The sequence below is a fragment of the Entelurus aequoreus genome, linkage group LG03, assembly GCF_033978785.1.
Source record: "Entelurus aequoreus isolate RoL-2023_Sb linkage group LG03, RoL_Eaeq_v1.1, whole genome shotgun sequence".
Classification (NCBI taxonomy): domain Eukaryota; kingdom Metazoa; phylum Chordata; class Actinopteri; order Syngnathiformes; family Syngnathidae; genus Entelurus; species Entelurus aequoreus.
In genome coordinates, this window is record NC_084733.1 from 93,928,504 (window position 1) to 93,951,051 (window position 22,548).

The window sequence follows — 22,548 nt, forward strand, 5'->3', positions numbered from 1 at the left end:
CCACGTCCGCAGTCATCCAGTGGGCGGACTCGTCCTCGTGATCGGCAACTGCTTCCGAATCCAGCAGTGGCTGACGGTGCTTACAGGCATCGGGCGGGTTCCTCCCGTGGTGCGTCCGGGTCTTTCCCCAAGGTGGCGACACCAGCTTGTACATGACTGGGAAAATAAGGGACTTGATGAAGGCCGTGACGAAGGAGATGTACATCAGCATGGGGTGGCCTGCAACTTTCCCAAAGAGAAACCCAACAAGAGCCGGCTGCACCATCTCACCCAGAGCTGCGCCCACCATCAAAGTGGCGGCGGAGCGACCCGTCACCGTGGTGTACTGCTCCAACCAGGAAATGGCGCTCGGGAATATGGAGGACATGAACGCCCCGTACAGACCCGTGCACACCCACAGTGCCACCGCGTCCTTGCTGAAGAGGCAGAGGAACAAGGAGGACAAGGTGGTGCCCACCAAGCTGATGAAGACGGCGGTGCCCCGGATACATGCAGGACACCAGGAAGATGGAAAAGCCCTGGCAGAGAGCAAACATGGCCCAGAACAAAGAGTTCAGCCCAGTGGCGTGCGACTGATCCATGCGAGCGTACTTCTTGGCGAAGGGGAAGATGAAGGAGGCAAAGGTTATCTCAGCGCCCGCACTGGCAAAGCAGAAGAAGAAGAGCAGGACAATGAGAGCCGTGTGATGTCTCGCCAGTTTCGGCTTCTCCCGCTGGCGGGGTTTGCCCGGCGACACCTCGCTGAGGAAGTACAGCGAGAAGAAGAGGACGCCGTTGACAAGATTGAACAAGCCGATCAGGACGTAAGCCCACGTGGACTTGAAGCCGCAACTCCTGTGGTGGTTGGCGGAGTCTGGGATGTCTCTGCCGGACGCGTTGGTCAGCGCCATCCCAGTCTGGCAGCCAGTGAGCGTACTGGGACCGGAGCGCAGCTGGGCGATGATGGGCGACACGAAGGAGCCCACCGCAAAGCCAAGCTGCTGAGCCTGAATGTGAGGCTGAGCCCGCCGGCCCCAAGTGTTCAGTGAGACCACAAGTCCACCTGCCGGACACCACAAAGTCTTCATTACACACATCAAGTGGTGTCCGCCTCAACACGGGAAAGGAATTTTTAATGAAATGTCTTTTGTATGTCATGAATGTTGATGTGTAAGTAGGGGTGTAACGGTACGTGTATTTGTATTGAACCGTTTCGGTACGGGGGTTCCGGTTCAGTACGGAGGTGTACCGAATGAGTTTCCACACGGACATATTAAGTAGGTTGTGTAAACAATGCACACACACGTTTGCTAGCAAGGACCGGCTAGGACAACATGTAAAAGCCAGAGCTGGAAGACCCTCCTGCCTCGTTAAAGGCCTACTGAAATGAATTTTTTAAAATTTAAACGGGGATAGCAGATCCATTCTATGTGTCATACTTTTTTTTGTTCTGTTTTTTTGAATAAATAAATACAATCATGAATGCTTACGGACTGTATCCCTGCAGACTATATTGATCTATATTGATATATAATGTATATATTGTGTTTTTTTATGTTGATTTAATAAAAAAAATAAAAAAATTAAATATTTATTTTTTATTTCTTGTGCGGCTCGGTACCAATCGGTCCGGTGATCTAGATAGTTACTATTGTAATATAATTATTTACTATGGTAATCTAATTGGTTACTATGGTCATTTAATTAGTTACTATGGTCATCTAATTAGTTACTATGGTCATCTAAGTAGTTACTATGGTCATCAAATTATTTACTATGGTAATCTAATTGGTTACTATGGTCCTCTAATTAGTTACTATGGTCATCTAAGTAGTTACTATGGTCACCTAATTAGTTACTAAGGTAATCTACATAGTTACTATTGTAATCTAATTAGTTACTTGGTAATCTAATTAGTTACTATGGTCCTCTAATTGGTTACTATGGTCCTCTAATTGGTTACTATGGTCATCGAATTATTTACTATGGTCATCTAATTAGTTACTATGGTCATATAATTGGTTACTATGGTCCTCTAATTAGTTACTATGGTCCTCTAATTAGTTACTAAGGTAATCTACATAGTTACTATTGTAATCTAATTAGTTACTATGGTCCTCTAATTAGTTACTATGGTCCTCTAATTAGTTACTAAGGTAATCTACATAGTTACTATTGTAATCTAATTAGTTACTTTGGTAATCTAATTAGTTACTATGGTAATCGAATTGGTTACTATGGTCCTCTAATTGGTTACTATGGTCCTCTAATTGGTTACTATGGTCATCTAATTAGTTACTATGGTCCTCTAATTGGTTACTATGGTCCTCTAATTGGTTACTATGGTCCTCTAATTAGTTACTATGGTCATCTAAGTAGTTACTATGGTCATCTAATTAGTTACTATGGTCATCTAATTAGTTACTATGGTCATCTAAGTAGTTACTATGGTCATCTAATTAGTTACTATGGTCATCTACGTCGCAGCAGCTCAGACGAGGCACCAAGCAGTGTGGGCGGGGAGCGTTTCCACCAAGAACTTTACTACTTGTATTAGTAGATTGCACAGTACAGTACATATTTATTAGTAGATTGCACAGTGAAGTACATATTCCGTACAATTGACCACTAAATGGTAACACCCCAATGAGTTTTTCAACTCGTTTAAGTCGGGGTCCACGTTAATCAATTCACGGTACGTTCATATGTTGTCAATATTCAGTGTTTTATCGTTCATAGTTGATATTGTAAATCCGACATTCTTTATTTTCATGTACATTCTGGATGTCTCGTTCAGTAAAAAAATGTAAAATTCCATTCCGAATTTTAGCATTCAATCAGACATCATTGTGAGGTTTTGTTTTAGTGTTCCTAAAAATAGATATACCAACCCCAGACACACCTTTTTTCCTCTAAATTTGGCCCCCCGTGTCAAAATAATGGCCCAGGCCTGCACTAAACACACTAATAAGCTCGTTAATAGATGTACTGTACATTACAACTCCTTTATAACACAACTTCAGTATTACAGTGACTTGATTTTTCATGCTCATTTTTTGGGCTGTTTTTATATGTATTTTACAACAAAAACATGTTATGAAGTTAACAAAATGGTAGCGCCAGACAATAATTAAAGCTTATTATTACAATAGTACTCTCATGACAATATAAAGACTTGAGTCAACGACCATTTTATTACTTCTGTCACACAACTGAATTGAAATGGACTAATTCAATGTCAATTATCAAATACAGACAGAATAATTAGTCATTTACTGTGTATAAATATATACAGTATATGTAAACAAGCCCAGAATAGCTAATCAGATTTGTCGCTCGTCACGTCTTTTAAAAAGACTACAATCTACATGGGTGTGACTACTCGCTAACTTGTCAACACTGACTGGGTTGAATTAAGAAATTCCATGATGATTGTTTGGGTTAAATTAAGAAATTCCATGATGATTTTTTTTGGTTAAACTAAGACATTCCATGATGATTGCTTGGGTTAAATTAAGAAATTCCATGAATGTTTGGGTTAAATTAAGAAATTCCATGAGGATTTTTTGGGTTAAATTAAGAAATTCTATGATTGTTTGGGTTAAATTAAGAAATTCCATGATGATTTTTTTGGGGTTAAATTAAGAAATTCCATGATAATTGTTTGGGTTAAATTAAAAAATTCCATGATTGTTTGGGTTAAATTGAGAAAATCCATGATGATTTTTTTGGGTTAAATTAAGAAATTCCATGATGATTTTTTTTGGTTAAACTAAGACATTCCATGATGATTGTTTGGGTTAAATTAAGAAATTCCATGAATGTTTGGGTTAAATTAAGAAATTCCATGATGATTTTTTTTGGGTTAAATTAAGAAATTCCATGATGATTGTTTGGGTTAAATTAAAAAATTCCATGAATGTTTGGGTTAAATTAAGAAATTCCATGATGATTTTTTTTGGGTTAAATTAAGAAATTCCATGATGATTGTTTGGGTTAAATTAAAAAATTCCATGAATGTTTGGGTTAAATTAAGAAATTCCATGAGGATTTTTTGGGTTAAATTAAGAAATTCTATGATTGTTTGGGTTAAATTAAGAAATTCCATGATGATTTTTTTTGGGTTAAATTAAGAAATTCCATGATAATTGTTTGGGTTAAATTAAAAAATTCCATGATTGTTTGGGTTAAATTAAGAAAATCCATGATGATTTTTTTGGGTTAAATTAAGAAATTCCATGATGATTTTTTTTGGTTAAACTAAGACATTCCATGATGATTGTTTGGGTTAAATTAAGAAATTCCATGAATGTTTGGGTTAAATTAAGAAATTCCATGATGATTTTTTTTGGGTTAAATTAAGAAATTCCATGACGATTGTTTGGGTTAAATTAAAAAATTCCATGAATGTTTGGGTTAAATTAAGAAATTCCATGAGGATTTTTTGGGTTAAATTAAGAAATTCTATGATTGTTTGGGTTAAATTAAGAAATTCCATGATGATTTTTTTTGGGTTAAATTAAGAAATTCCATGATAATTGTTTGGGTTAAATTAAAAAATTCCATGATTGTTTGGGTTAAATTAAGAAATTCCATGATGATTTTTTTGGGTTAAATTAAAAAATTCCATGATTGTTTGGGTTAAATTAAGAAAATCCATGATGATTTTTTTGGGTTAAATTAAGAAATTCCATGATGATTTTTTTTGGTTAAACTAAGACATTCCATGATGATTGTTTGGGTTAAATTAAGAAATTCCATGAATGTTTGGGTTAAATTAAGAAATTCCATGATGATTTTTTTTGGGTTAAATTAAGAAATTCCATGACGATTGTTTGGGTTAAATTAAAAAATTCCATGAATGTTTGGGTTAAATTAAGAAATTCCATGAGGATTTTTTGGGTTAAATTAAGAAATTCTATGATTGTTTGGGTTAAATTAAGAAATTCCATGATGATTTTTTTTGGGTTAAATTAAGAAATTCCATGATAATTGTTTGGGTTAAATTAAAAAATTCCATGATTGTTTGGGTTAAATTAAGAAATTCCATGATGATTTTTTTGGGTTAAATTAAGAAATTCCATGAATGTTTGGGTTAAATTAAGAAATTCCATGATGATTTTTTTGGGTTAAATTAAGAAATTCCATAATGATTTTTTTGGGTTAAATTAAGAAATTCCATAATGATTTTTTTGGGTTAAATTAAGAAATTCCATGATGATTTTTTTGGGTTAAATTAAGAAATTCCATGATGATTTTTTTTGGGTTAAATTAAGAAATTCCATGATGATTTTTTTGGGTTAAATTAAGAAATTCCATGATGATTTTTTTGGGTTAAATTAAGAAATTCCATGATGATTTTTTTGGGTTAAATTAAAAAACTCCATGATTAGTTTGATATGTGGGTGAGTCATAATTGGCTAAGGTAGGTCAAACATGATGGGCCGGCCAATCAGAGGCAAGATACTGTAGGGCGGTTCATTCAAAGCAGGAAGTAGTAAAACCATACCAAAGTGTCAGAAAGCACTGAGAGTATTTACTGAAGGAGTGTCGATTAGACTGTTAAAGGATGTCACTTTAGGAGGGCTTCCAAAATAAAACCTTCTAAAAAGTATTTTAATTTGCTGCTTTGTTTGTTCAAATAATGTAATGTTTCTTCCAGAGTGCCTCAAAAAGCTACTCACTTTTATTACATCTACATTATTTTGGTAACACTTTAGTACGGGGAACATATTCACCATCAATTAGTTCTAGTAACAAAGACTTAATTTAGAGTTAGTTGGACACTAGAGGAACATATAAGGGTTAGGGGGACATATTAGGGTTAGGTTTAGGAGAACTTATTAGGGTTAGGTTTAGGGGAACATATTAGGGTTAGGGGAACATATTAGGGTTAGGTTTAGGGGAACATATTAGGGTTAGGTTTAGGGGAACATATTAGGGTTAGGGGAACATATTAGGGTTAGGTTTAGGGGAACATATTAGGGTTAGGTTTAGGGGAACATATTAGGGTTAGGGGAACATATTAGGGTTAGGTTTAGGGGAACATATTAGGGTTAGGTTTAGGGGAACATATTAGGGTTAGGGTTAGGGGAACATATTAGGGTTAGGTTTAGGGGAACATATTAGGGTTAGGGTTAGGGGAACATATAAGGGTTAAGGTTAGGGGAACATATAAGGGTTAGGGGAACATATAAGGGTTAGGGTTAGGGGAACATATAAGGGTTAGGGGAACATATAAGGGTTAGGGTTAGGGGAACATATAAGGGTTAGGGTTAGGGGAAAATATAAGGGTTAGGGGAACATATAAGGGTTAGGGGAACATATAAGGGTTAGGGTTAGGGGAACATATAAGGGTTAGGGTTAGGGGAAAATATAAGGGTTAGGGGAACATATAAGGGTTAGGGGAACATATAAGGGTTAGGGTTAGGGGAACATATAAGGGTTAGGGGAACATATTAGGGTTAGGGTTAGGGGAACATATAAGGGTTAGGGTTAGGGGAAAATATAAGGGTTAGGGGAACATATAAGGGTTAGGGTTAGGGGAACATATAAGGGTTAGGGTTAGGGGAACATATAAGGGTTAGGGGAACATATTAGGGGTAGGGTTAGGGGAACATATAAGGGTTAGGGTTAGGGGAACATATAAGGGTTAGGGTTAGGGGAACATATGAGGGTTAGGGTTAGGGGAACATATAAGGGTTAGGGTTAGGTTTAGTAATAAGCAATAATTCTGAGGTTATTGAGGGAAGACTCTTAGTTAATGGCTTACTGGTAAGGCCATGCAGAATAAGGCATTAATACTTCCTCAAGCTAGACCGAGATCATCATCTTCGGCGAAACATCTCCAGTCTCGTTAGTCAGTGCTCTAGAGTCCTCTGGGGGAAAACATCTGGTCCTCCGTGAGAAATCCTGGAGTGATCTTCAATAGTGCCTTTAAATTCACCAAGCAGGTCAGCTCAGTGGTCAGTACCAGCTTTTACCATCTCAGAACCCTAGCAAAGACCAAGGCCTATCTCTCCCAGAGCGACCTGGAGACATCAAACACCGGCTAGACAACAACAACAACAACAAGTCACTGTACGCTGGCATTGATCAGCCATCACTCCGCTGTCTGCAGTTTGTGCAAAACGCGGCTGCCCGTCTCCTCACCGGCACATCACCCCAGTCCTGGCCTCACACCACTGACTTCCTGTCCGTCACCGCATTGATTTTAAATGACTTTTATTTGTTTTGAAATCCCTAAATGGTCTGGCCCCACAATACCTGACCGAGCTTCTGCATCATCATACCTCGTCTAGAGCCCTAACACCAACTGCTGCTGGTGGTCCCCAGATCCAGGCTAAACACCAGAGGGGACAGATCCAGGCTAAACACCAGAGGGGACAGATCCAGGCTATAGACCAGAGGGGACAGATCCAGGCTATAGACCAGAGGGGACAGATCAAGGCTATAGACCAGAGGGGACAGATCCAGGTTTAAGAACAGAGGGGACAGATCCAGCCTATAGACCAGAGGGGACAGATCCAGGCTATAGACCAGAGGGGACAGATCCAGGTTTAAGAACAGAGGGGACAGATCCAGGCTAAAGACCAGAGCGGACAGATCCAGGCTAAAGACCAGAGGGGACAGATCCAGGCTAAAGACCAGAGGGGATAGATCCAGGTTAAAGAACAGAGGGGACAGATCCAGGCTAAAGACCAGAGGGGACAGATCCAGGTTAAAGAACAGAGGGGACAGATCCAGGCTATAGACCAGAGGGGACAGATCGAGGCTATAGACCAGAGGGGACAGATCCAGGCTAAAGACCAGAGGGGACAGATCAAGGCTATAGACCAGAGGGGACAGATCCAGGCTATAGACCAGAGGGGACAGATCGAGGCCATAGACCAGAGGGGACAGATCCAGGCCATAGACCAGAGGGGACAGATCCAGGCTAAAGACCAGAGGGGACAGATCCAGGCTATAGACCAGAGGGGACAGATCCAGGTTTAAGAACAGAGGGGACAGATCCAGGCTAAAGACCAGAGCGGACAGATCCAGGCTAAAGACCAGAGGGGACAGATCCAGGCTAAAGACCAGAGGGGATAGATCCAGGTTAAAGAACAGAGGGGACAGATCCAGGCTAAAGACCAGAGGGGACAGATCCAGGTTAAAGAACAGAGGGGACAGATCCAGGCTATAGACCAGAGGGGACATATCCAGACTAAAGACCAGAGGGGACAGATCCAGGCTAAATACCAGAGGGGACAGATCGAGGCTATAGACCAGAGGGGATAGATCCAGGCTATAGAGCAGAGGGGACAGATCGAGGCCATAGACAAGAGGGGACAGATCCAGGCTAAAGACCAGAGGGGACAGATCCAGGCTAAAGACCAGAGGGGACAGATCGAGGCTATAGACCAGAGGGGACAGATCCAGGCTAAAGACCAGAGGGGACAGATCAAGGCTATAGACCAGAGGGGACAGATCCAGGCTATAGACCAGAGGGGACAGATCGAGGCCATAGACCAGAGGGGACAGATCCAGGCCATAGACCAGAGGGGACAGATCCAGGCTAAAGACCAGAGGGGACAGATCCAGGCTAAAGACCAGAGGGGACAGATCCAGGCTAAAGACCAGAGGGGACAGACCCAGGCTAAAGACCATAGGGGACAGATCCAGGCTAAAGACCATAGGGGACAGAGCCTTTTCTGTTGCCGCCCCTAAGCTCTGGAATAGCCTTCCCCTCCACATTAGGTCAGCCCAGAGCCTGGGGGTCTTCAAAACCCTTCTTAAGACCTAGCTCTTCTCGCTGGCCTCTAACCTGAGCTGAGCCCGCCCACGAGGCCACCATTTTTTGATGTAAAAAAATGTGCCTTGCCTCAAAAAAGGTTGAAAAACACTGGGTTAGAAGACCGAACGACACTTCTACTTGCGATTGTTGAAAGCACTAAAAGGAAGGACACTGCAGCACCTACAGTGAGCCAATTCGTCCAAAAGATGGCGCCACAGCACAAACAAAACACCCTCAGTTTGGGTTTTTTTACTTGATTTTTATCAAAATGATTTATATTATGGTTCGTCGTAGAAAAAAGTAGCGACGTATAGTCCGGAATTAAAGCTAAATTGGCCAAAAGAAATCTCAAAAAGCTGCAACAAAATTGCACGATCCAAAGAAATTTAAGAACAGGTGAGAAATAAAGAAATTCACATGTTTCAGTCTGGAAAGGGTAGTAAGCCATTTCCAGAGCCATTCTCCACAAAAGGAGAAAACATGGAACAGGGGTATACCTTTCTAAAAGTGGCCTGCAAGGAGTCATCTGGGAGGTCCCAAAGGAACCCAGGACAACATCTGAAGAACTCCCCTGCTAATCTAGGTCAGTGTTCATGACTCAACCAGAAGAAAGCGACTGGGCAAAAACTGCATCCGTGGCAGAGTTCCAAGGAAGGCCAAAACCATTCCTGACCACAAAGAACAAAGGCTTGTCTTACTTTTGCAAAAAAACTGTTAGAATAATTGTTTCTAAATGATCACAAAAGCTTTGTATTACATTGAGTTCCCGGCAGGGAGACGGGAGCTGTCTTTGGGGCCTACCAGGAAGAGGCTCGTAAAACTCCACTGTGACTTCAAAGCGGACAGATGGCAGGATCTGCCCAATTTCCAGACCAACTCTTTTTTGAAGTATTTTACGAACTCTTTTTGAACTATTTCACGACCTCTTCTTTTGAACTGTTCGGTAACCAAAGGCAACGCTGTTTACGACCCCCTTCCCTCTGGAAGCAGCTGTGGTCGGGTGGGGGGGGGGGAGAAAGCCGAGCGTGGTGCAAGACTGTACAGAGAGTACAGTGGCCGCGTCTCTCCTCAAAATTGAGTCCAAATTGAATTATGTCTCTGTTTGATTCTTTGCCTCTTGTCTTGTTTAATAAATGTCATCAGTGTTTGAACCTGACATAAACCATCTGAATGATTCCAAAGACATTTATTTGGGAGAATATTCTATAAACCGGCGAGACGAAAGTTGAAAGTTTAGTAAGGCGTGTGTCTCGGGTACCTGTGCTGTAAATGCAGACCATTTCTATGACGTTAATGAGATTGTAAAGGACTATTTATTTCGTGCTGAAACCTCTTTCTTCTCTAAAAGCTACACACAATATTTATTTGTTCATGTACATAATAAATATTAATGAATTGTTTGGATGTAGACGTCAAATTGATGTATTGTTGGTTGCCAAAAAGGGATTTAAAGTAATATTTTAAAATTGACACATCTCATCTGTACATAAATGACCCGACTAGCATTAGGAGATGTACAAATGAGGTGTGTCAATATCAATATGTTACTTTCAATCACTTTTTGGCCACCACTCAATTGTAGTTTGGGCTCGATTTTACGTTTTATAAGCTACTTCAACACCTAAATAGGACATGATGTACTTTATATGTCATTTTCTGATGGGTAATCTACAAAAGCCAGAAGCAGTGAAGTTGTCAGGTTGTGTAAAAGGTAAATAAAAAGAGAATACAACAAATCCTTTTCAACTTATATTCAATTGAATAGACTGCAAAGACAAGATATTTCATGTTCACACTGACAAACTTTCTTATTTTTGGCAGGTAATCATGAAGTTAGAATGTAATGGCAGCAACACATTGCAAAAAAGGCATTTTTACCAGTGTGTTACATGGCCTTTCCTTTGAACAACACTCAGTAAAGGTTTGGGAAGTGAGGAGACACATTTTTGAAGTGGAATTCTTTCCCATTCTTGCTTGATGTACAGCTTAAGTTGTTCAACAGTCTCACTTCTCATATTTTACTTTACTTTTACTATGAAGCCACGCTGTTGTAACACGTGGCTTGGCATCGTCTTGCTGTAATAAGCAGGGGCGTCCATGTTAATGTTGCTTGGATGGCAACATATGTTGCTCCAAAAGCTGTATGTACCTTTCAGCATTAATGGTGCCTTCACAGATGTGTAAGTTACCCATGTCTTGGCCACTAATACACCCCCATACCATCACACATGCTGCCTTTTACACTTTCACCCTAGAACATGTCTTGACCACTAATACACCCCCATACCATCACACCTTTTACACTTTCACCCTAGAACAGTCCCCATGGTTCTTTTCCTCTTTGGTCTCCACAGTTTCTAAAAACAATTTGAAATGTGGACTCGTCAGACCACAGAACACTTTTCCACTTTGCATCAGTCCATCTTAGATGAGCTCGGGCCCAGCGAAGCCAATGGCGTTTCTGGGTGTTGTTGATAAATGGCTGTGGCTTTGCATAGTAGAGTTTTAACTTGCACTTACAGATGTAGCGACCAACTGTAGTTACTGACAGTGGTGTTCTGAAGTGTTCCTGAGCCCATGTGGTGATATCCTTTACACACTGATGTGGCTTTTTGATGCCTGAGGGATCCAAGGTGTGTAATATCATGGCTTACGTGCAGTGATTTCTCCACATTCTCTGAACCTTTTGATGATATTACGGAGCGTAGATGGTGAAATCCCTCAATTCCTTGTTGAGAAATGTTGTCCTTCAACAATTTGCTCAGGCATTTGTTGACAAAGTGGTGACCCTCGCCCCGTCCTTGTTTGTGAAGCTGCTTTTATACCCAATCATGGCACCCACCTGTTCCCAATTAGCCCGCTCACCTGTGGGATGTTCCAAATAAGTGTATTGACGAGCATTCCTCAACTTTCTCACTCTTTTTTGCCACTTGTGCCAGCTTTTTTGAAACATGTTGCAGGCATGAAAGTCCAAATGAGCTAATATATCTTGTCTTTGCAGTCTATTCAATTGAATATAAGTTGAAAAGGATTTCTCTTTTTATTCACCATTTACACAACGTGACAACTTCACCGCTTTTGGGGTTTTGTACTAATTCATGCACAGATGAGACGTGTCAATATTAAAATATTATGTTGAATCACTTTTTGGCAACCAACAATACATTGATTTAATGAATGCAACCACAACCAGCACATGTGCTCACATTTTCAGTAGAGCCATAATAAATTCATCAAAGAAGCAAACTTCATGAATGTTTTTTGGTGAGCAACAAGTATGTGCTCCAATCACTACATCACAACAAGTATGTGCTCCAATCACTACATCACAACAACAAGTATGTGCTCCAATCACTACATCACAACAACAACAAGTATGTGCTCCAATCACTACATCACAACAACAACAAGTATGTGCTCCAATCACTACATCACAACAACAACAAGTATGTGCTCCAATCACTACATCACAACAACAACAAGTATGTGCTCCAATCACTACATCACAACAACAACAAGTATGTGCTCCAATCACTACATCACAACAACAACAAGTATGTACTCCAATCACTACATCACAACAACAACAAGTATGTGCTCCAATCACTACATCACAACAACAACAAGTATGTGCTCCAATCACTACATCACAACAACAACAAGTATGTGCTCCAATCACTACATCACAACAACAACAAGTATGTGCTCCAATCACTACATCACAACAACAACAAGTATGTGCTCCAATCACTACATCACAACAACAACAAGTATGTGCTCCAATCACTACATCACAACAACAACAACAAGTATGTGCTCCAATCACTACATCACAACAACAAGTATGTGCTCCAATCACTACATCACAACAACAAGTATGTGCTCCAATCACTACATCACAACAACAACAAGTATGTGCTCCAATCACTACATCACAACAACAACAACAAGTATGTGCTCCAATCACTACATCACAACAACAAGTATGTGCTCCAATCACTACATCACAACAACAAGTATGTGCTCCAATCACTACATCACAACAACAAGTATGTGCTCCAATCACTACATCACAACAACAACAAGTATGTGCTCCAATCACTACATCACAACAACAAGAAGTATGTGCTCCAATCACTACATCACAACAACAACAAGTATGTGCTCCAATCACTACATCACAACAACAACAAGTATGTGCTCCAATCACTACATCACAACAACAACAAGTATGTGCTCCAATCACTACATCACAACAACAACAACAAGTATGTGCTCCAATCACTACATCACAACAACAAGTATGTGCTCCAATCACTACATCACAACAACAAGTATGTGCTCCAATCACTACATCACAACAACAAGTATGTGCTCCAATCACTACATCACAACAACAACAAGTATGTACTCCAATCACTACATCACAACAACAACAAGTATGTGCTCCAATCACTACATCACAACAACAACAAGTATGTGCTCCAATCACTACATCACAGCAACAACAAGTATGTGCTCCAATCACTACATCACAACAACAACAAGTATGTGCTCCAATCACTACATCACAACAACAACAAGTATGTGCTCCAATCACTACATCACAACAACAACAAGTATGTGCTCCAATCACTACATCACAACAACAAGTATGTGCTCCAATCACCACATCACAACAACAACAAGTATGTGCTCCAATCACTACATCACAACAACAAGTGTGTGCTCCAATCACTACATCACAATAACAACAAGTATGTGCTCCAATCACTACATCACAACAACAACAAGTATGTGCTCCAATCACTACATCACAACAACAACAAGTATGTGCTCCAATCACTACATCACAACAACAAGTATGTGCTCCAATCACTACATCACAAAAACATAAGAAATGATTGTAAAGTCAAGACAGCCATGACATGATGTCCTTTACACGTGTACGTACACTTTTCACCACCACTGTGTATATTTTTCCTTCAAAGATGTAGAATGTGCAGTTTATGTCCTGGAAGTACAGTAATGTCATTAGTTGAAGGCTCTCAAAAGGTAACCAAACGATGTAAAACATGTAGAATTTCACCTTTTTATTCATTTTGTCTTTTCCACTAAACAGGTTGTATAAATCATCACAAGCCAACGCCGACAGAGCGTAAGAGCGTCACATCAGCAGAGGTTGCTAGAAAAGTCATCCTACCTGTGTCCAGAATACCCATAGAGATCCCGATGGTGGACATGAAGGCGGTGAGGAGCAGAGCGTGCTTGCAGAAAGGTATGGCACACATCCCACAGGCAGTGAAGAGCATGGAAATACCTGCACATGAAAGATGATCACAAAAAAAACATGTATTTTTTTGTAGAAAATGTAGGAACATGTCAGTTGAATAACCGTGGTAGTGCGTAGTGGTGTGACGGAGGGCTCACCAAGCAGAAGGTTGGGGTTCATGCAGTCAAAAAGGATTCCTCCTAAGACAGAACCGCCGATGTAGCCTGCAGATCGCCCCACGAAGATGTAGGAAATATTGGCGATGTTCTTCTTCACGTTGAAAGCCAGGTCCTCGAAGGTGGGGCCCACTACGGAGATACCCATACCCTACAACGACAACAACCTTCGAGTGACGCGCTTCCTCTCGCCCTGATCACATTTCAGTCTGCAAACTAAAACGTCTTCATGTTCGTCTTCTGTGAAGCCTTCTTGTACTTACCCGCTGTTCTCACCCACAAAGTGTGCACGTGACTTTGACTGGGTTTCCTGGATTCACACTGAAATGCACGTGTCATTCATGTACTGTAAACCAGTGGTCCCCAACCTTTTTGTACTTGCGGACCGGTCAATGCTTGAAAATGTGTCCAACGGACCGGGGGGGGGGGGGGGGGGGGGGTAGTAAAAAAAAAAAAAAAAAAAAATATTTTTTTTTTTTTTTTTTTTGTCATAAAGAAATACAATCATGTGTGCTTACGGGCTGTATCCCTGCAGACTGTATTGATTTATATTGATATATAATGTATATATTGTGTTTTTTATGTTGATTTGATTTAAAAAATATATATAAAAAAAAAAAAAATTTTTTTTTTTTTTTTTTGTCATAAAGAAATACAATCATGTGTGCTTACGGGCTGTATACCTGCAGACTGTATTGATTTATATTGATATTTAATGTATATATTGTGTTTTTATGTTGATTTGATTTAAAAAAAATAATAATAAAATTTAAAAAAAAAAAAATTTTTTTTTTAAATTTGTTGTGCGGCCGCGGCCCGGTACCAATCGGTCCACGGACCTATTACGGTTAGAATCATTTTATTTGAGTTATCACAAAAACTTTGTGTTGAAATGAGTTCCCAGCGAGAAGACCAAAAGCTGTCTTTGAAACCTACCAAGAAGAAGGCTTGTAAAAGTCCAGTGTGTAGGGGGGGAAGCAACATGAAGGTGTTCGGTTTTCTTTCATGTATGGCAGGGGTGTCCAAACTTTTTCCACTGAGGGCCGTACACGGAAAAATTCAAGCATGCGGGGGCCATTTTTGATATTTTTCATTTTCAAACCTTAACAAAATATATGGATTTTTTTTTTTTTTTTTAATATCATATGTTAACACTAAATATTTGTTTTTAAATGTATATATACATTATTTCAGTCAATTATTCTTGTTTTACGGCTGGGCACTCAATGTTAAAGGTGCATAACTACAATTGAAGACAATCATAGAGCACATTATGATGACGTGTTGGTGACCACGCCCCCAACCACGCCCCCAACGCCACAGGTATCTTGGCAATGGAGGGGAAAACCCGTTATTTCATTTGAATGTATTTGTATGTTATTTGTTTTACATTGGTAAGCGGCTAAGGAACAAGTTTGACAAGTAACCAGAAAACATGTCCCTGAAACCACACACCAGTAGAGCACATTCGAAACTGTAAATAGTGGATATTTTTCAAAGGCTCAAAGTAAATCCATACATTAACTACAGTAGATGAGGGAATTCCTGGAGGAATTGCGTGTGAATGCTCCAATGTTGAAGTTGAAGTGAAATGCTGACAGAATGTAGTATGGATTGAAGAATAGTTTCAATGTTGAAGAGTTTGAATTTCCAGGAAAACTGGAATTTGGTTTGGAACTTGGGAAAGTGTTAGTTTGAATGTCCAGGATGAGTGGAATGTGTTGAAGGTGGAAGGGTTTGAAAATGTGGGAATTGTGCAACTTGGAAAAATGTCCCATTCATTTCAATGGGAACTTCCTGGAATTTTGGGGAAAAGTGGGATTTTATTGAAAATGATTAGGAGCATAAATGTCCTGAATGAGCTGAATTGGTTGGTGTTGGATTTTTTTTTATTTTTTTTAAATCGGTCAAGAAATGTTGAAGGACGAACAGTTTTTAATGGAAAAATGGTATTACGGAATTTCGGGAAAATCGAGAATTTTTCAAGTTTTTAAACCAACTTGTTTTTTTTGTCCTGGTTAAGAGGAATGTTTTGACGGTGGAACAGTTGAAACGGGTTGAAAAATGTGAAAGGAGTCATGGCACTAAAAAAAGGTTGGAAATAAGGGTAGAAAAAAACAGGAATTCCTGGAAATGTGTTGAATGTGGAAAAATGGTTGTTTGAATTTCCAGGATGAATTGAATGTGTTGAAGGTGGAATGTTTTGAATTGGTTGAAGAATGTGAGGATTGTGGAAGTTTGAAAAATGGATCATTCATTTTGAATGGGGAAAATGTCCCTAAAAACTGGGAATTCTAGGAAATCCGGGAATTTTTTCAATAATTGTTGAAGGTGAGCACACAATTCCTGAACAGGCTGAATATTTTGAAGTTAGAACAGTTTGAATCAGATGAAAAATGTGGGAGTTGTGGAACTTTGAAAAATGTCCCATTCATTTCAATGGGAACTTCCTGGAATTTTGGGGAAAAGTGGGATTTTATTGAAAATGATTAGGAGCATAAATGTCCTGAATGAGCTGAATTGGTTGGTGTTGTAATTTTTTTTTAAATTGGTCAAGAAATGTTGAAGGACGAACAGTTTTTAATGGAAAAATGGTATTACGGAATTTCGGGAAAATCGAGAATTTTTCAAGTTTTTAAACCAACTTGTTTTTTTTTGTCCTGGTTAAGAGGAATGTTTTGACGGTGGAACAGTTGAAACGGGTTGAAAAATGTGGAAGGAGTCATGGCACTAAAAAAAGGTTGGAAATAAGGGTAGAAAAAAACAGGAATTCCTGGAAATTTGTTGAATGTGGAAAAATGGTTGTTTGAATTTCCAGGATGAATTGAATGTGTTGAAGGTGGAATGTTTTGAATTGGTTGAAGAATGTGAGGATTGTGGAAGTTTGAAAAATGGATAATTCATTTTGAATGGGGAAAATGTCCCTAAAAACTGGGAACTCTAGGAAATCCGGGAATTTTTTTTTATAATTGTTGAAGGTGAGCACACAATTCCTGAACAGGCTGAATATTTTGAAGTTACAACAGTTTAAATCAGATGAAAAATGTGGGAGTTGTGGAACTTTGAAAAAGTTCCCATTCATTTCAATGGGAACTTCCTGGAATTTTTGGGGAAAAGCGGGATTTTATTGAAAATGATTAGGAGCATAAATGTCCTGAATGAGCTGAATTGGTTGGTGTTGGAATTTGTTTTTAAATCGGTGAAGAAATGTTGAAGGACGAACAGTTTTTAATGGAAAAATGGTATTACGGAATTTCGGGAAAATCGAGAATTTTTCAAGTTTTTAAACCAACTTGTTTTTTTTGTCCTGGTTAAGAGGAATGTTTTGACGGTGGAAATGGGTTGAAAAATGTGAAAGGAGTTATGGCACTAAAAAAAGGTTGGAAATAAGGGTAGAAAAAAACAGGAATTCCTGGAAATGTGTTGAATGTGGAAACATGGTTGTTTGAATTTCCAGGATGAATTGAATGTGTTGAAGGTGGAATGTTTTGAATTGGTTGAAGAATGTGAGGATTGTGGAAGTTTGAAAAATGGATCATTCATTTTGAATGGGGAAAATGTCCCTAAAAACTGGGAATTCTAGGAAATCCGGGAATTTTTTCAATAATTGTTGAAGGTGAGCACACAATTCCTGAACAGGCTGAATATTTTGAAGTTAGAACAGTTTGAATCAGATGAAAAATGTGGGAGTTGTGGAACTTTGAAAAATGTCCCATTCATTTCAATGGGAACTTCCTGGAATTTTGGGGAAAAGTGGGAGTTTATTGAAAATGATTAGGAGCATAAATGTCCTGAATGAGCTGAATTGGTTGGTGTTGGAATTTGTTTTAAATCGGTCAAGAAATGTTGAAGGACGAACAGTTTTTAATTGAAAAATGGTATTACGGAATTTCGGGAAAATCGAGAATTTTTCAAGTTTTTAAACCAACTTGTTTTTTTTGTCCTGGTTAAGAGGAATGTTTTGACGGTGGAACAGTTGAAATGGGTTGAAAAATGTGAAAGGAGTCATGGCACTAAAAAAAGGTTGGAAATAAGGGTAGAAAAAAACAGGAATTCCTGGAAATGTGTTGAACGTGGAAAAATGGTTGTTTGAATTTCCAGGATGGTGGAATGTGTTGAAGGTGGAATGTTTTGAATTGGTTGAAGAATGTGAGGATTGTGGAAGTTTGAAAAATGGATCATTCATTTTAAATGGGGAAAATGTCCCTAAAAACTGGGAATTCTAGGAAATCCGGGAATTTTTTAAATAATTGTTGAAGGTGAGCACACAATTCCTGAACAGGCTGAATATTTTGAAGTTAGAACAGTTTGAATCAGATGAAAAATGTGGGAGTTGTGGAACTTTGAAAAATGTCCCATTCATTTCAATGGGAATTTCAGAAAAAAATTGGGAATTTTTTTGAAAAATGGTAAAAATCTTGAATGGTCTGAATGAGTTGAAATGGCTGGTGTTGAAATGTTTCGAATCGGTCGGTGGAGAAATGCTGAAGAAGTGACATGTTGAATTGTGAAATGGTATTAGGGAATTCCTGGAATTTCGGTAAAACCAGGAATTTTTCTAGTTTAAAAAACTACCTTGTTTTTTGTCCTGATTAAGAGGAATGTTTGGACGGTGAAATGGTTGAAATGTGTTGAAAAATGTGGAAGGAGTAGTCGCCAGAAAAAAGGGTGGAAATAGGGCTCTGGAAAACCAGGAATTCTGGAAAATCCGGGAATTTTTTTTTTAACTTGGAAAAAAGGAAGTTCGAATTTCCAACATGGTGGAATGTGTTGAAGGTGGAATGATTTGAATCGGACGAAAAATGTGAGGATTGTGGAAGTTTGAAAAATGGATAGTTAATTTTGAATGGGGAAAATGTCCCTAAAAACTGGGAATTCTAGGAAATCCGGGAATTTTTTTAAATAATTGTTGAAGGTGAGCACACAATTCCTGAACAGGCTGAATATTTTGAAGTTAGAACAGTTTAAATCAGATGAAAAATGTGGGAGTTGTGGAACTTTGAAAAATGTCCCATTCATTTCAATGGGAATTTCAAAAAAAAATTGGGAATTTTTTTGAAAAATGGTAAAAAACTTGAATGGTCTGAATGAGTTGAAATGGCTGGTGATGAAATGTTTCGAATCGGTCGGTGGAGAAATGCTGAAGAAGTAACATGTTGAATTGAGAAATGGAGGAATGTTTTGACGGTGGAACGATTGAAGTGGGTTGAAAAATGTGGAAGGAGTAGTCCACAGAAAAAAGGGTGAAAAAAAAAGTTTGAAAAAACGTGAATTCCTGGAATTTTTGGACATATTATAGTTTGAATGTCCAGGATGAGTGGAATATGTTGAAGGTGGAATGGTGTGAATAGGTTGAAAAATGTGGGAATTGTGGAACTTTGAAAAATGTTTTCCAATGGGAATTTTATGGAAATTTGGGAATTTTTTGGAAAATGCTAAAAAAAAAAAAAAATTCTGAATGAGTTGGTGTTAGAATCTTTCATCATGGTTTGAATAGGTTGAAAAATGTGGAAATGGTGGAAGTTTGAAAAATGGCCATTTCATTTAGAATGGGAAAAAATGTCCCGGAAAAACTGGAATTCTTGGAATTTTTTGGAATTTGTCAAGGGAAAGTTTGAAGTTGGAACGCTTTGAATGGGATAAAAATGTGGAAGGTAGAGAGCGCCAACATCTGGAGAAGAAGATGAAGTTGAGTAATAAATAGATGAATTTAGGTGTAGGAAACATGTGTGAATGTAATGGAACATTCACACTATTAATAGATGAAGAAATAGGTGTAGAAATAGAAATATTAATAATAAAATATAAATAAACATAAATATTAATAATAAAATATAAATAGATGAAGAAATAGGTGTAGAAATAGAAATGTAAATATTAATAATAAAATATAAATAAATATATAAATATTAATAATAAAATATAAATAGATGAAGAAATAGGTGTAGAAATATAAATATTAATATTAATAATAAAATATAAATAGATGAAGGAATAGGTGTATAAATATAAATAATAATAAATATAAATAAATGAAGAAATAGGTGTAGAAATATAAATATTAATAATAAAATATAAATAAATATGTAAATCAATATAATAAAATATAAATAGATGAAGAAATAGGTGTAGAAATATAAATATAAATAATAAAATATGAATAGATGAAGGAATAGGTGTAGAAATATAAATATTAATATTAATAAAATATAAATAAATGAAGAAATAGGTGTAGAAATATAAATATAAATATTAATAATACAATATAAATAAATATATAAATATTAATAATAAAATATAAATAGATGAAGAAATAGGTGTAGAAATATAAATATAAATAATAAAATATAAATAAACATAATAAATTATAAATAGATGAATAGGTGTAGAAATATAAATATAAGTATTAATAATAAAATATAAATAAATATATAAATAAATATAATACAATAAAAATAGATGAAGAAATAGGTGTAGAAATATAAATATTAACAATAAAATATGAATAGATGAAGAAATAGGTGTAGAAATATAAATATTAACAATAAAATATGAATAGATGAAGAAATAGGTGTAGAAATATAAATATAAATATTGATAATAAAATATACATAGATGAAGGAATAGGTGTAGAAATAGAAATATTAATAATAAAATATAAATAGATTAAGAAATAGGTGTAGAAATATAAATATAAATATTAATAATAAAATATACATAGATGAAGGAATAGGTGTAGAAATATAAATATAAATAATAAAATATAAATAGATGAAGAAATAGGTGTAGAAATATAAATATTAATGATAAAATATAAATAAATATATAAATATTAATAATAAAATATAAATAGATGAAGAAACAGGTGTAGAAATATAAATATAAATAATAAAATATAAATAAATATAATAAAATATAAATAGATAATAAAATAGGTGTAGAAATATAAATATAAATAATAAAATATAAATAAATATATAAATAAATATAATACAATATAAATACATGAAGAAATAGGTGTAGAAATATAAATATTAATAATAAAATATAAATAGATGAATAGGTGTAGAAATATAGATATACATATTGATAATAAAATATACATAGATGAAGGAATAGGTGTAGAAATATAAATATAAATATTAATAAAATATACATAGATGAAGGAATAGGTGTAGAAATACAAATATAAATGATAAAATATAAATAGATGAAGAAATAGGTGTAGAAATATAAATGTTAATAATAAAATATAAATACATATATAAATATTAATAATAAAATATAAATAGATGAAGGAATAGGTGTAGAAATATAAATATTAAAATTAATAATAAAATATAAATCAATAGAATAAAATATAAATAGATGAAGAAATAGGTGTAGAAATATAAATATAAATAATAAAATATAAATAAATATAATAAAATATGAATAGATGAATAGGTGTAGAAATATAAATATTAATAATAAAATATTAATAAATATAATAAAATATAAATAGATGAAGAAATATGTGTAGAAATATTAATATTAATAATAAAATATAAATCAATATAATAAAATATAAATAGATGAAGAAATAGGTGTATAAATATAAATATTGATAATAAAATATAAATCAATATAATAAAATATAAATAGATGAAGAAATAGGTGTAGAAAAGGGATGTTACATACAATGAAGCCGCGGGCACCTGCTGCGCGCGCACAACTGTGCTAAGCTGAGTTGTATTATAAACATAAACATCAGTTAAATGTATGAATAACAACAAATATCATATCAATGTAATAATTGCAAGTAAACATCATATCAATGTAATAATTGCAAGTGTTACCAGTCCCAGGAAGGAGGCGCAGAGAGTCATGCTGACCATCCAGACATGTCCTCCTCTTCTCCCGCCTCGCACTCGCACCTCTTGGCCCGGCTCCAAGCTCCTCTTGGCCGCCTTCAAGCGAGCACTGGCGGCCTTGGCGGGGTGCGTGTCCGTGTGCGTGTCCGTGTGCGTGTGCGTGTCCGTGTGCGTGTCCTGCTCGAACAGCGTGTCCTCGTCCTCCTCCATCACGCTCGCGAAACGCACCTGCTTCTTTTTCGCCGTGGCGGAAGACGACATGGCTGACGTCATCAACAGGCGGTTGTGTCACGTGAGCGGAAAGAGAGAGAACCAACACGTCACACTACGTCATGCCATTGGTGGATCGACTCGGATGTTGACAGCGTCGATACCGAGCGCAAGGTCATCCTAGGATCGAGGCTAACATGATGAGGTCTATTTTTTTATTCATTTTTTTCAGTTTATTTCCACAACTTTATTTTTGTTTGTATTATTGCTTTGTTGATATAT

At 37.0% G+C, this 22,548-nt stretch overlaps 1 protein-coding gene across 1 annotated transcript in view; it reads right to left on the reverse strand.

The window, feature by feature from the left end:
• mfsd4b (major facilitator superfamily domain containing 4B) overlaps window positions 1–22,320 on the reverse strand; it is a 29,967-nt gene extending 7,647 nt beyond the window's left edge. The window contains exons 1-3 of the mRNA XM_062043281.1: window positions 22,042–22,320; window positions 14,186–14,354; window positions 13,959–14,075 (exon numbers count right to left, since the gene is read on the reverse strand). Of these exons, the coding sequence (XP_061899265.1) occupies window positions 13,959–14,075; window positions 14,186–14,354; window positions 22,042–22,317 (562 nt within the window). The 5' untranslated portion in view covers window positions 22,318–22,320. The remainder of the gene's footprint in view (window positions 1–13,958; window positions 14,076–14,185; window positions 14,355–22,041) is intronic.
• Window positions 22,321–22,548: the final 228 nt, after the last annotated feature.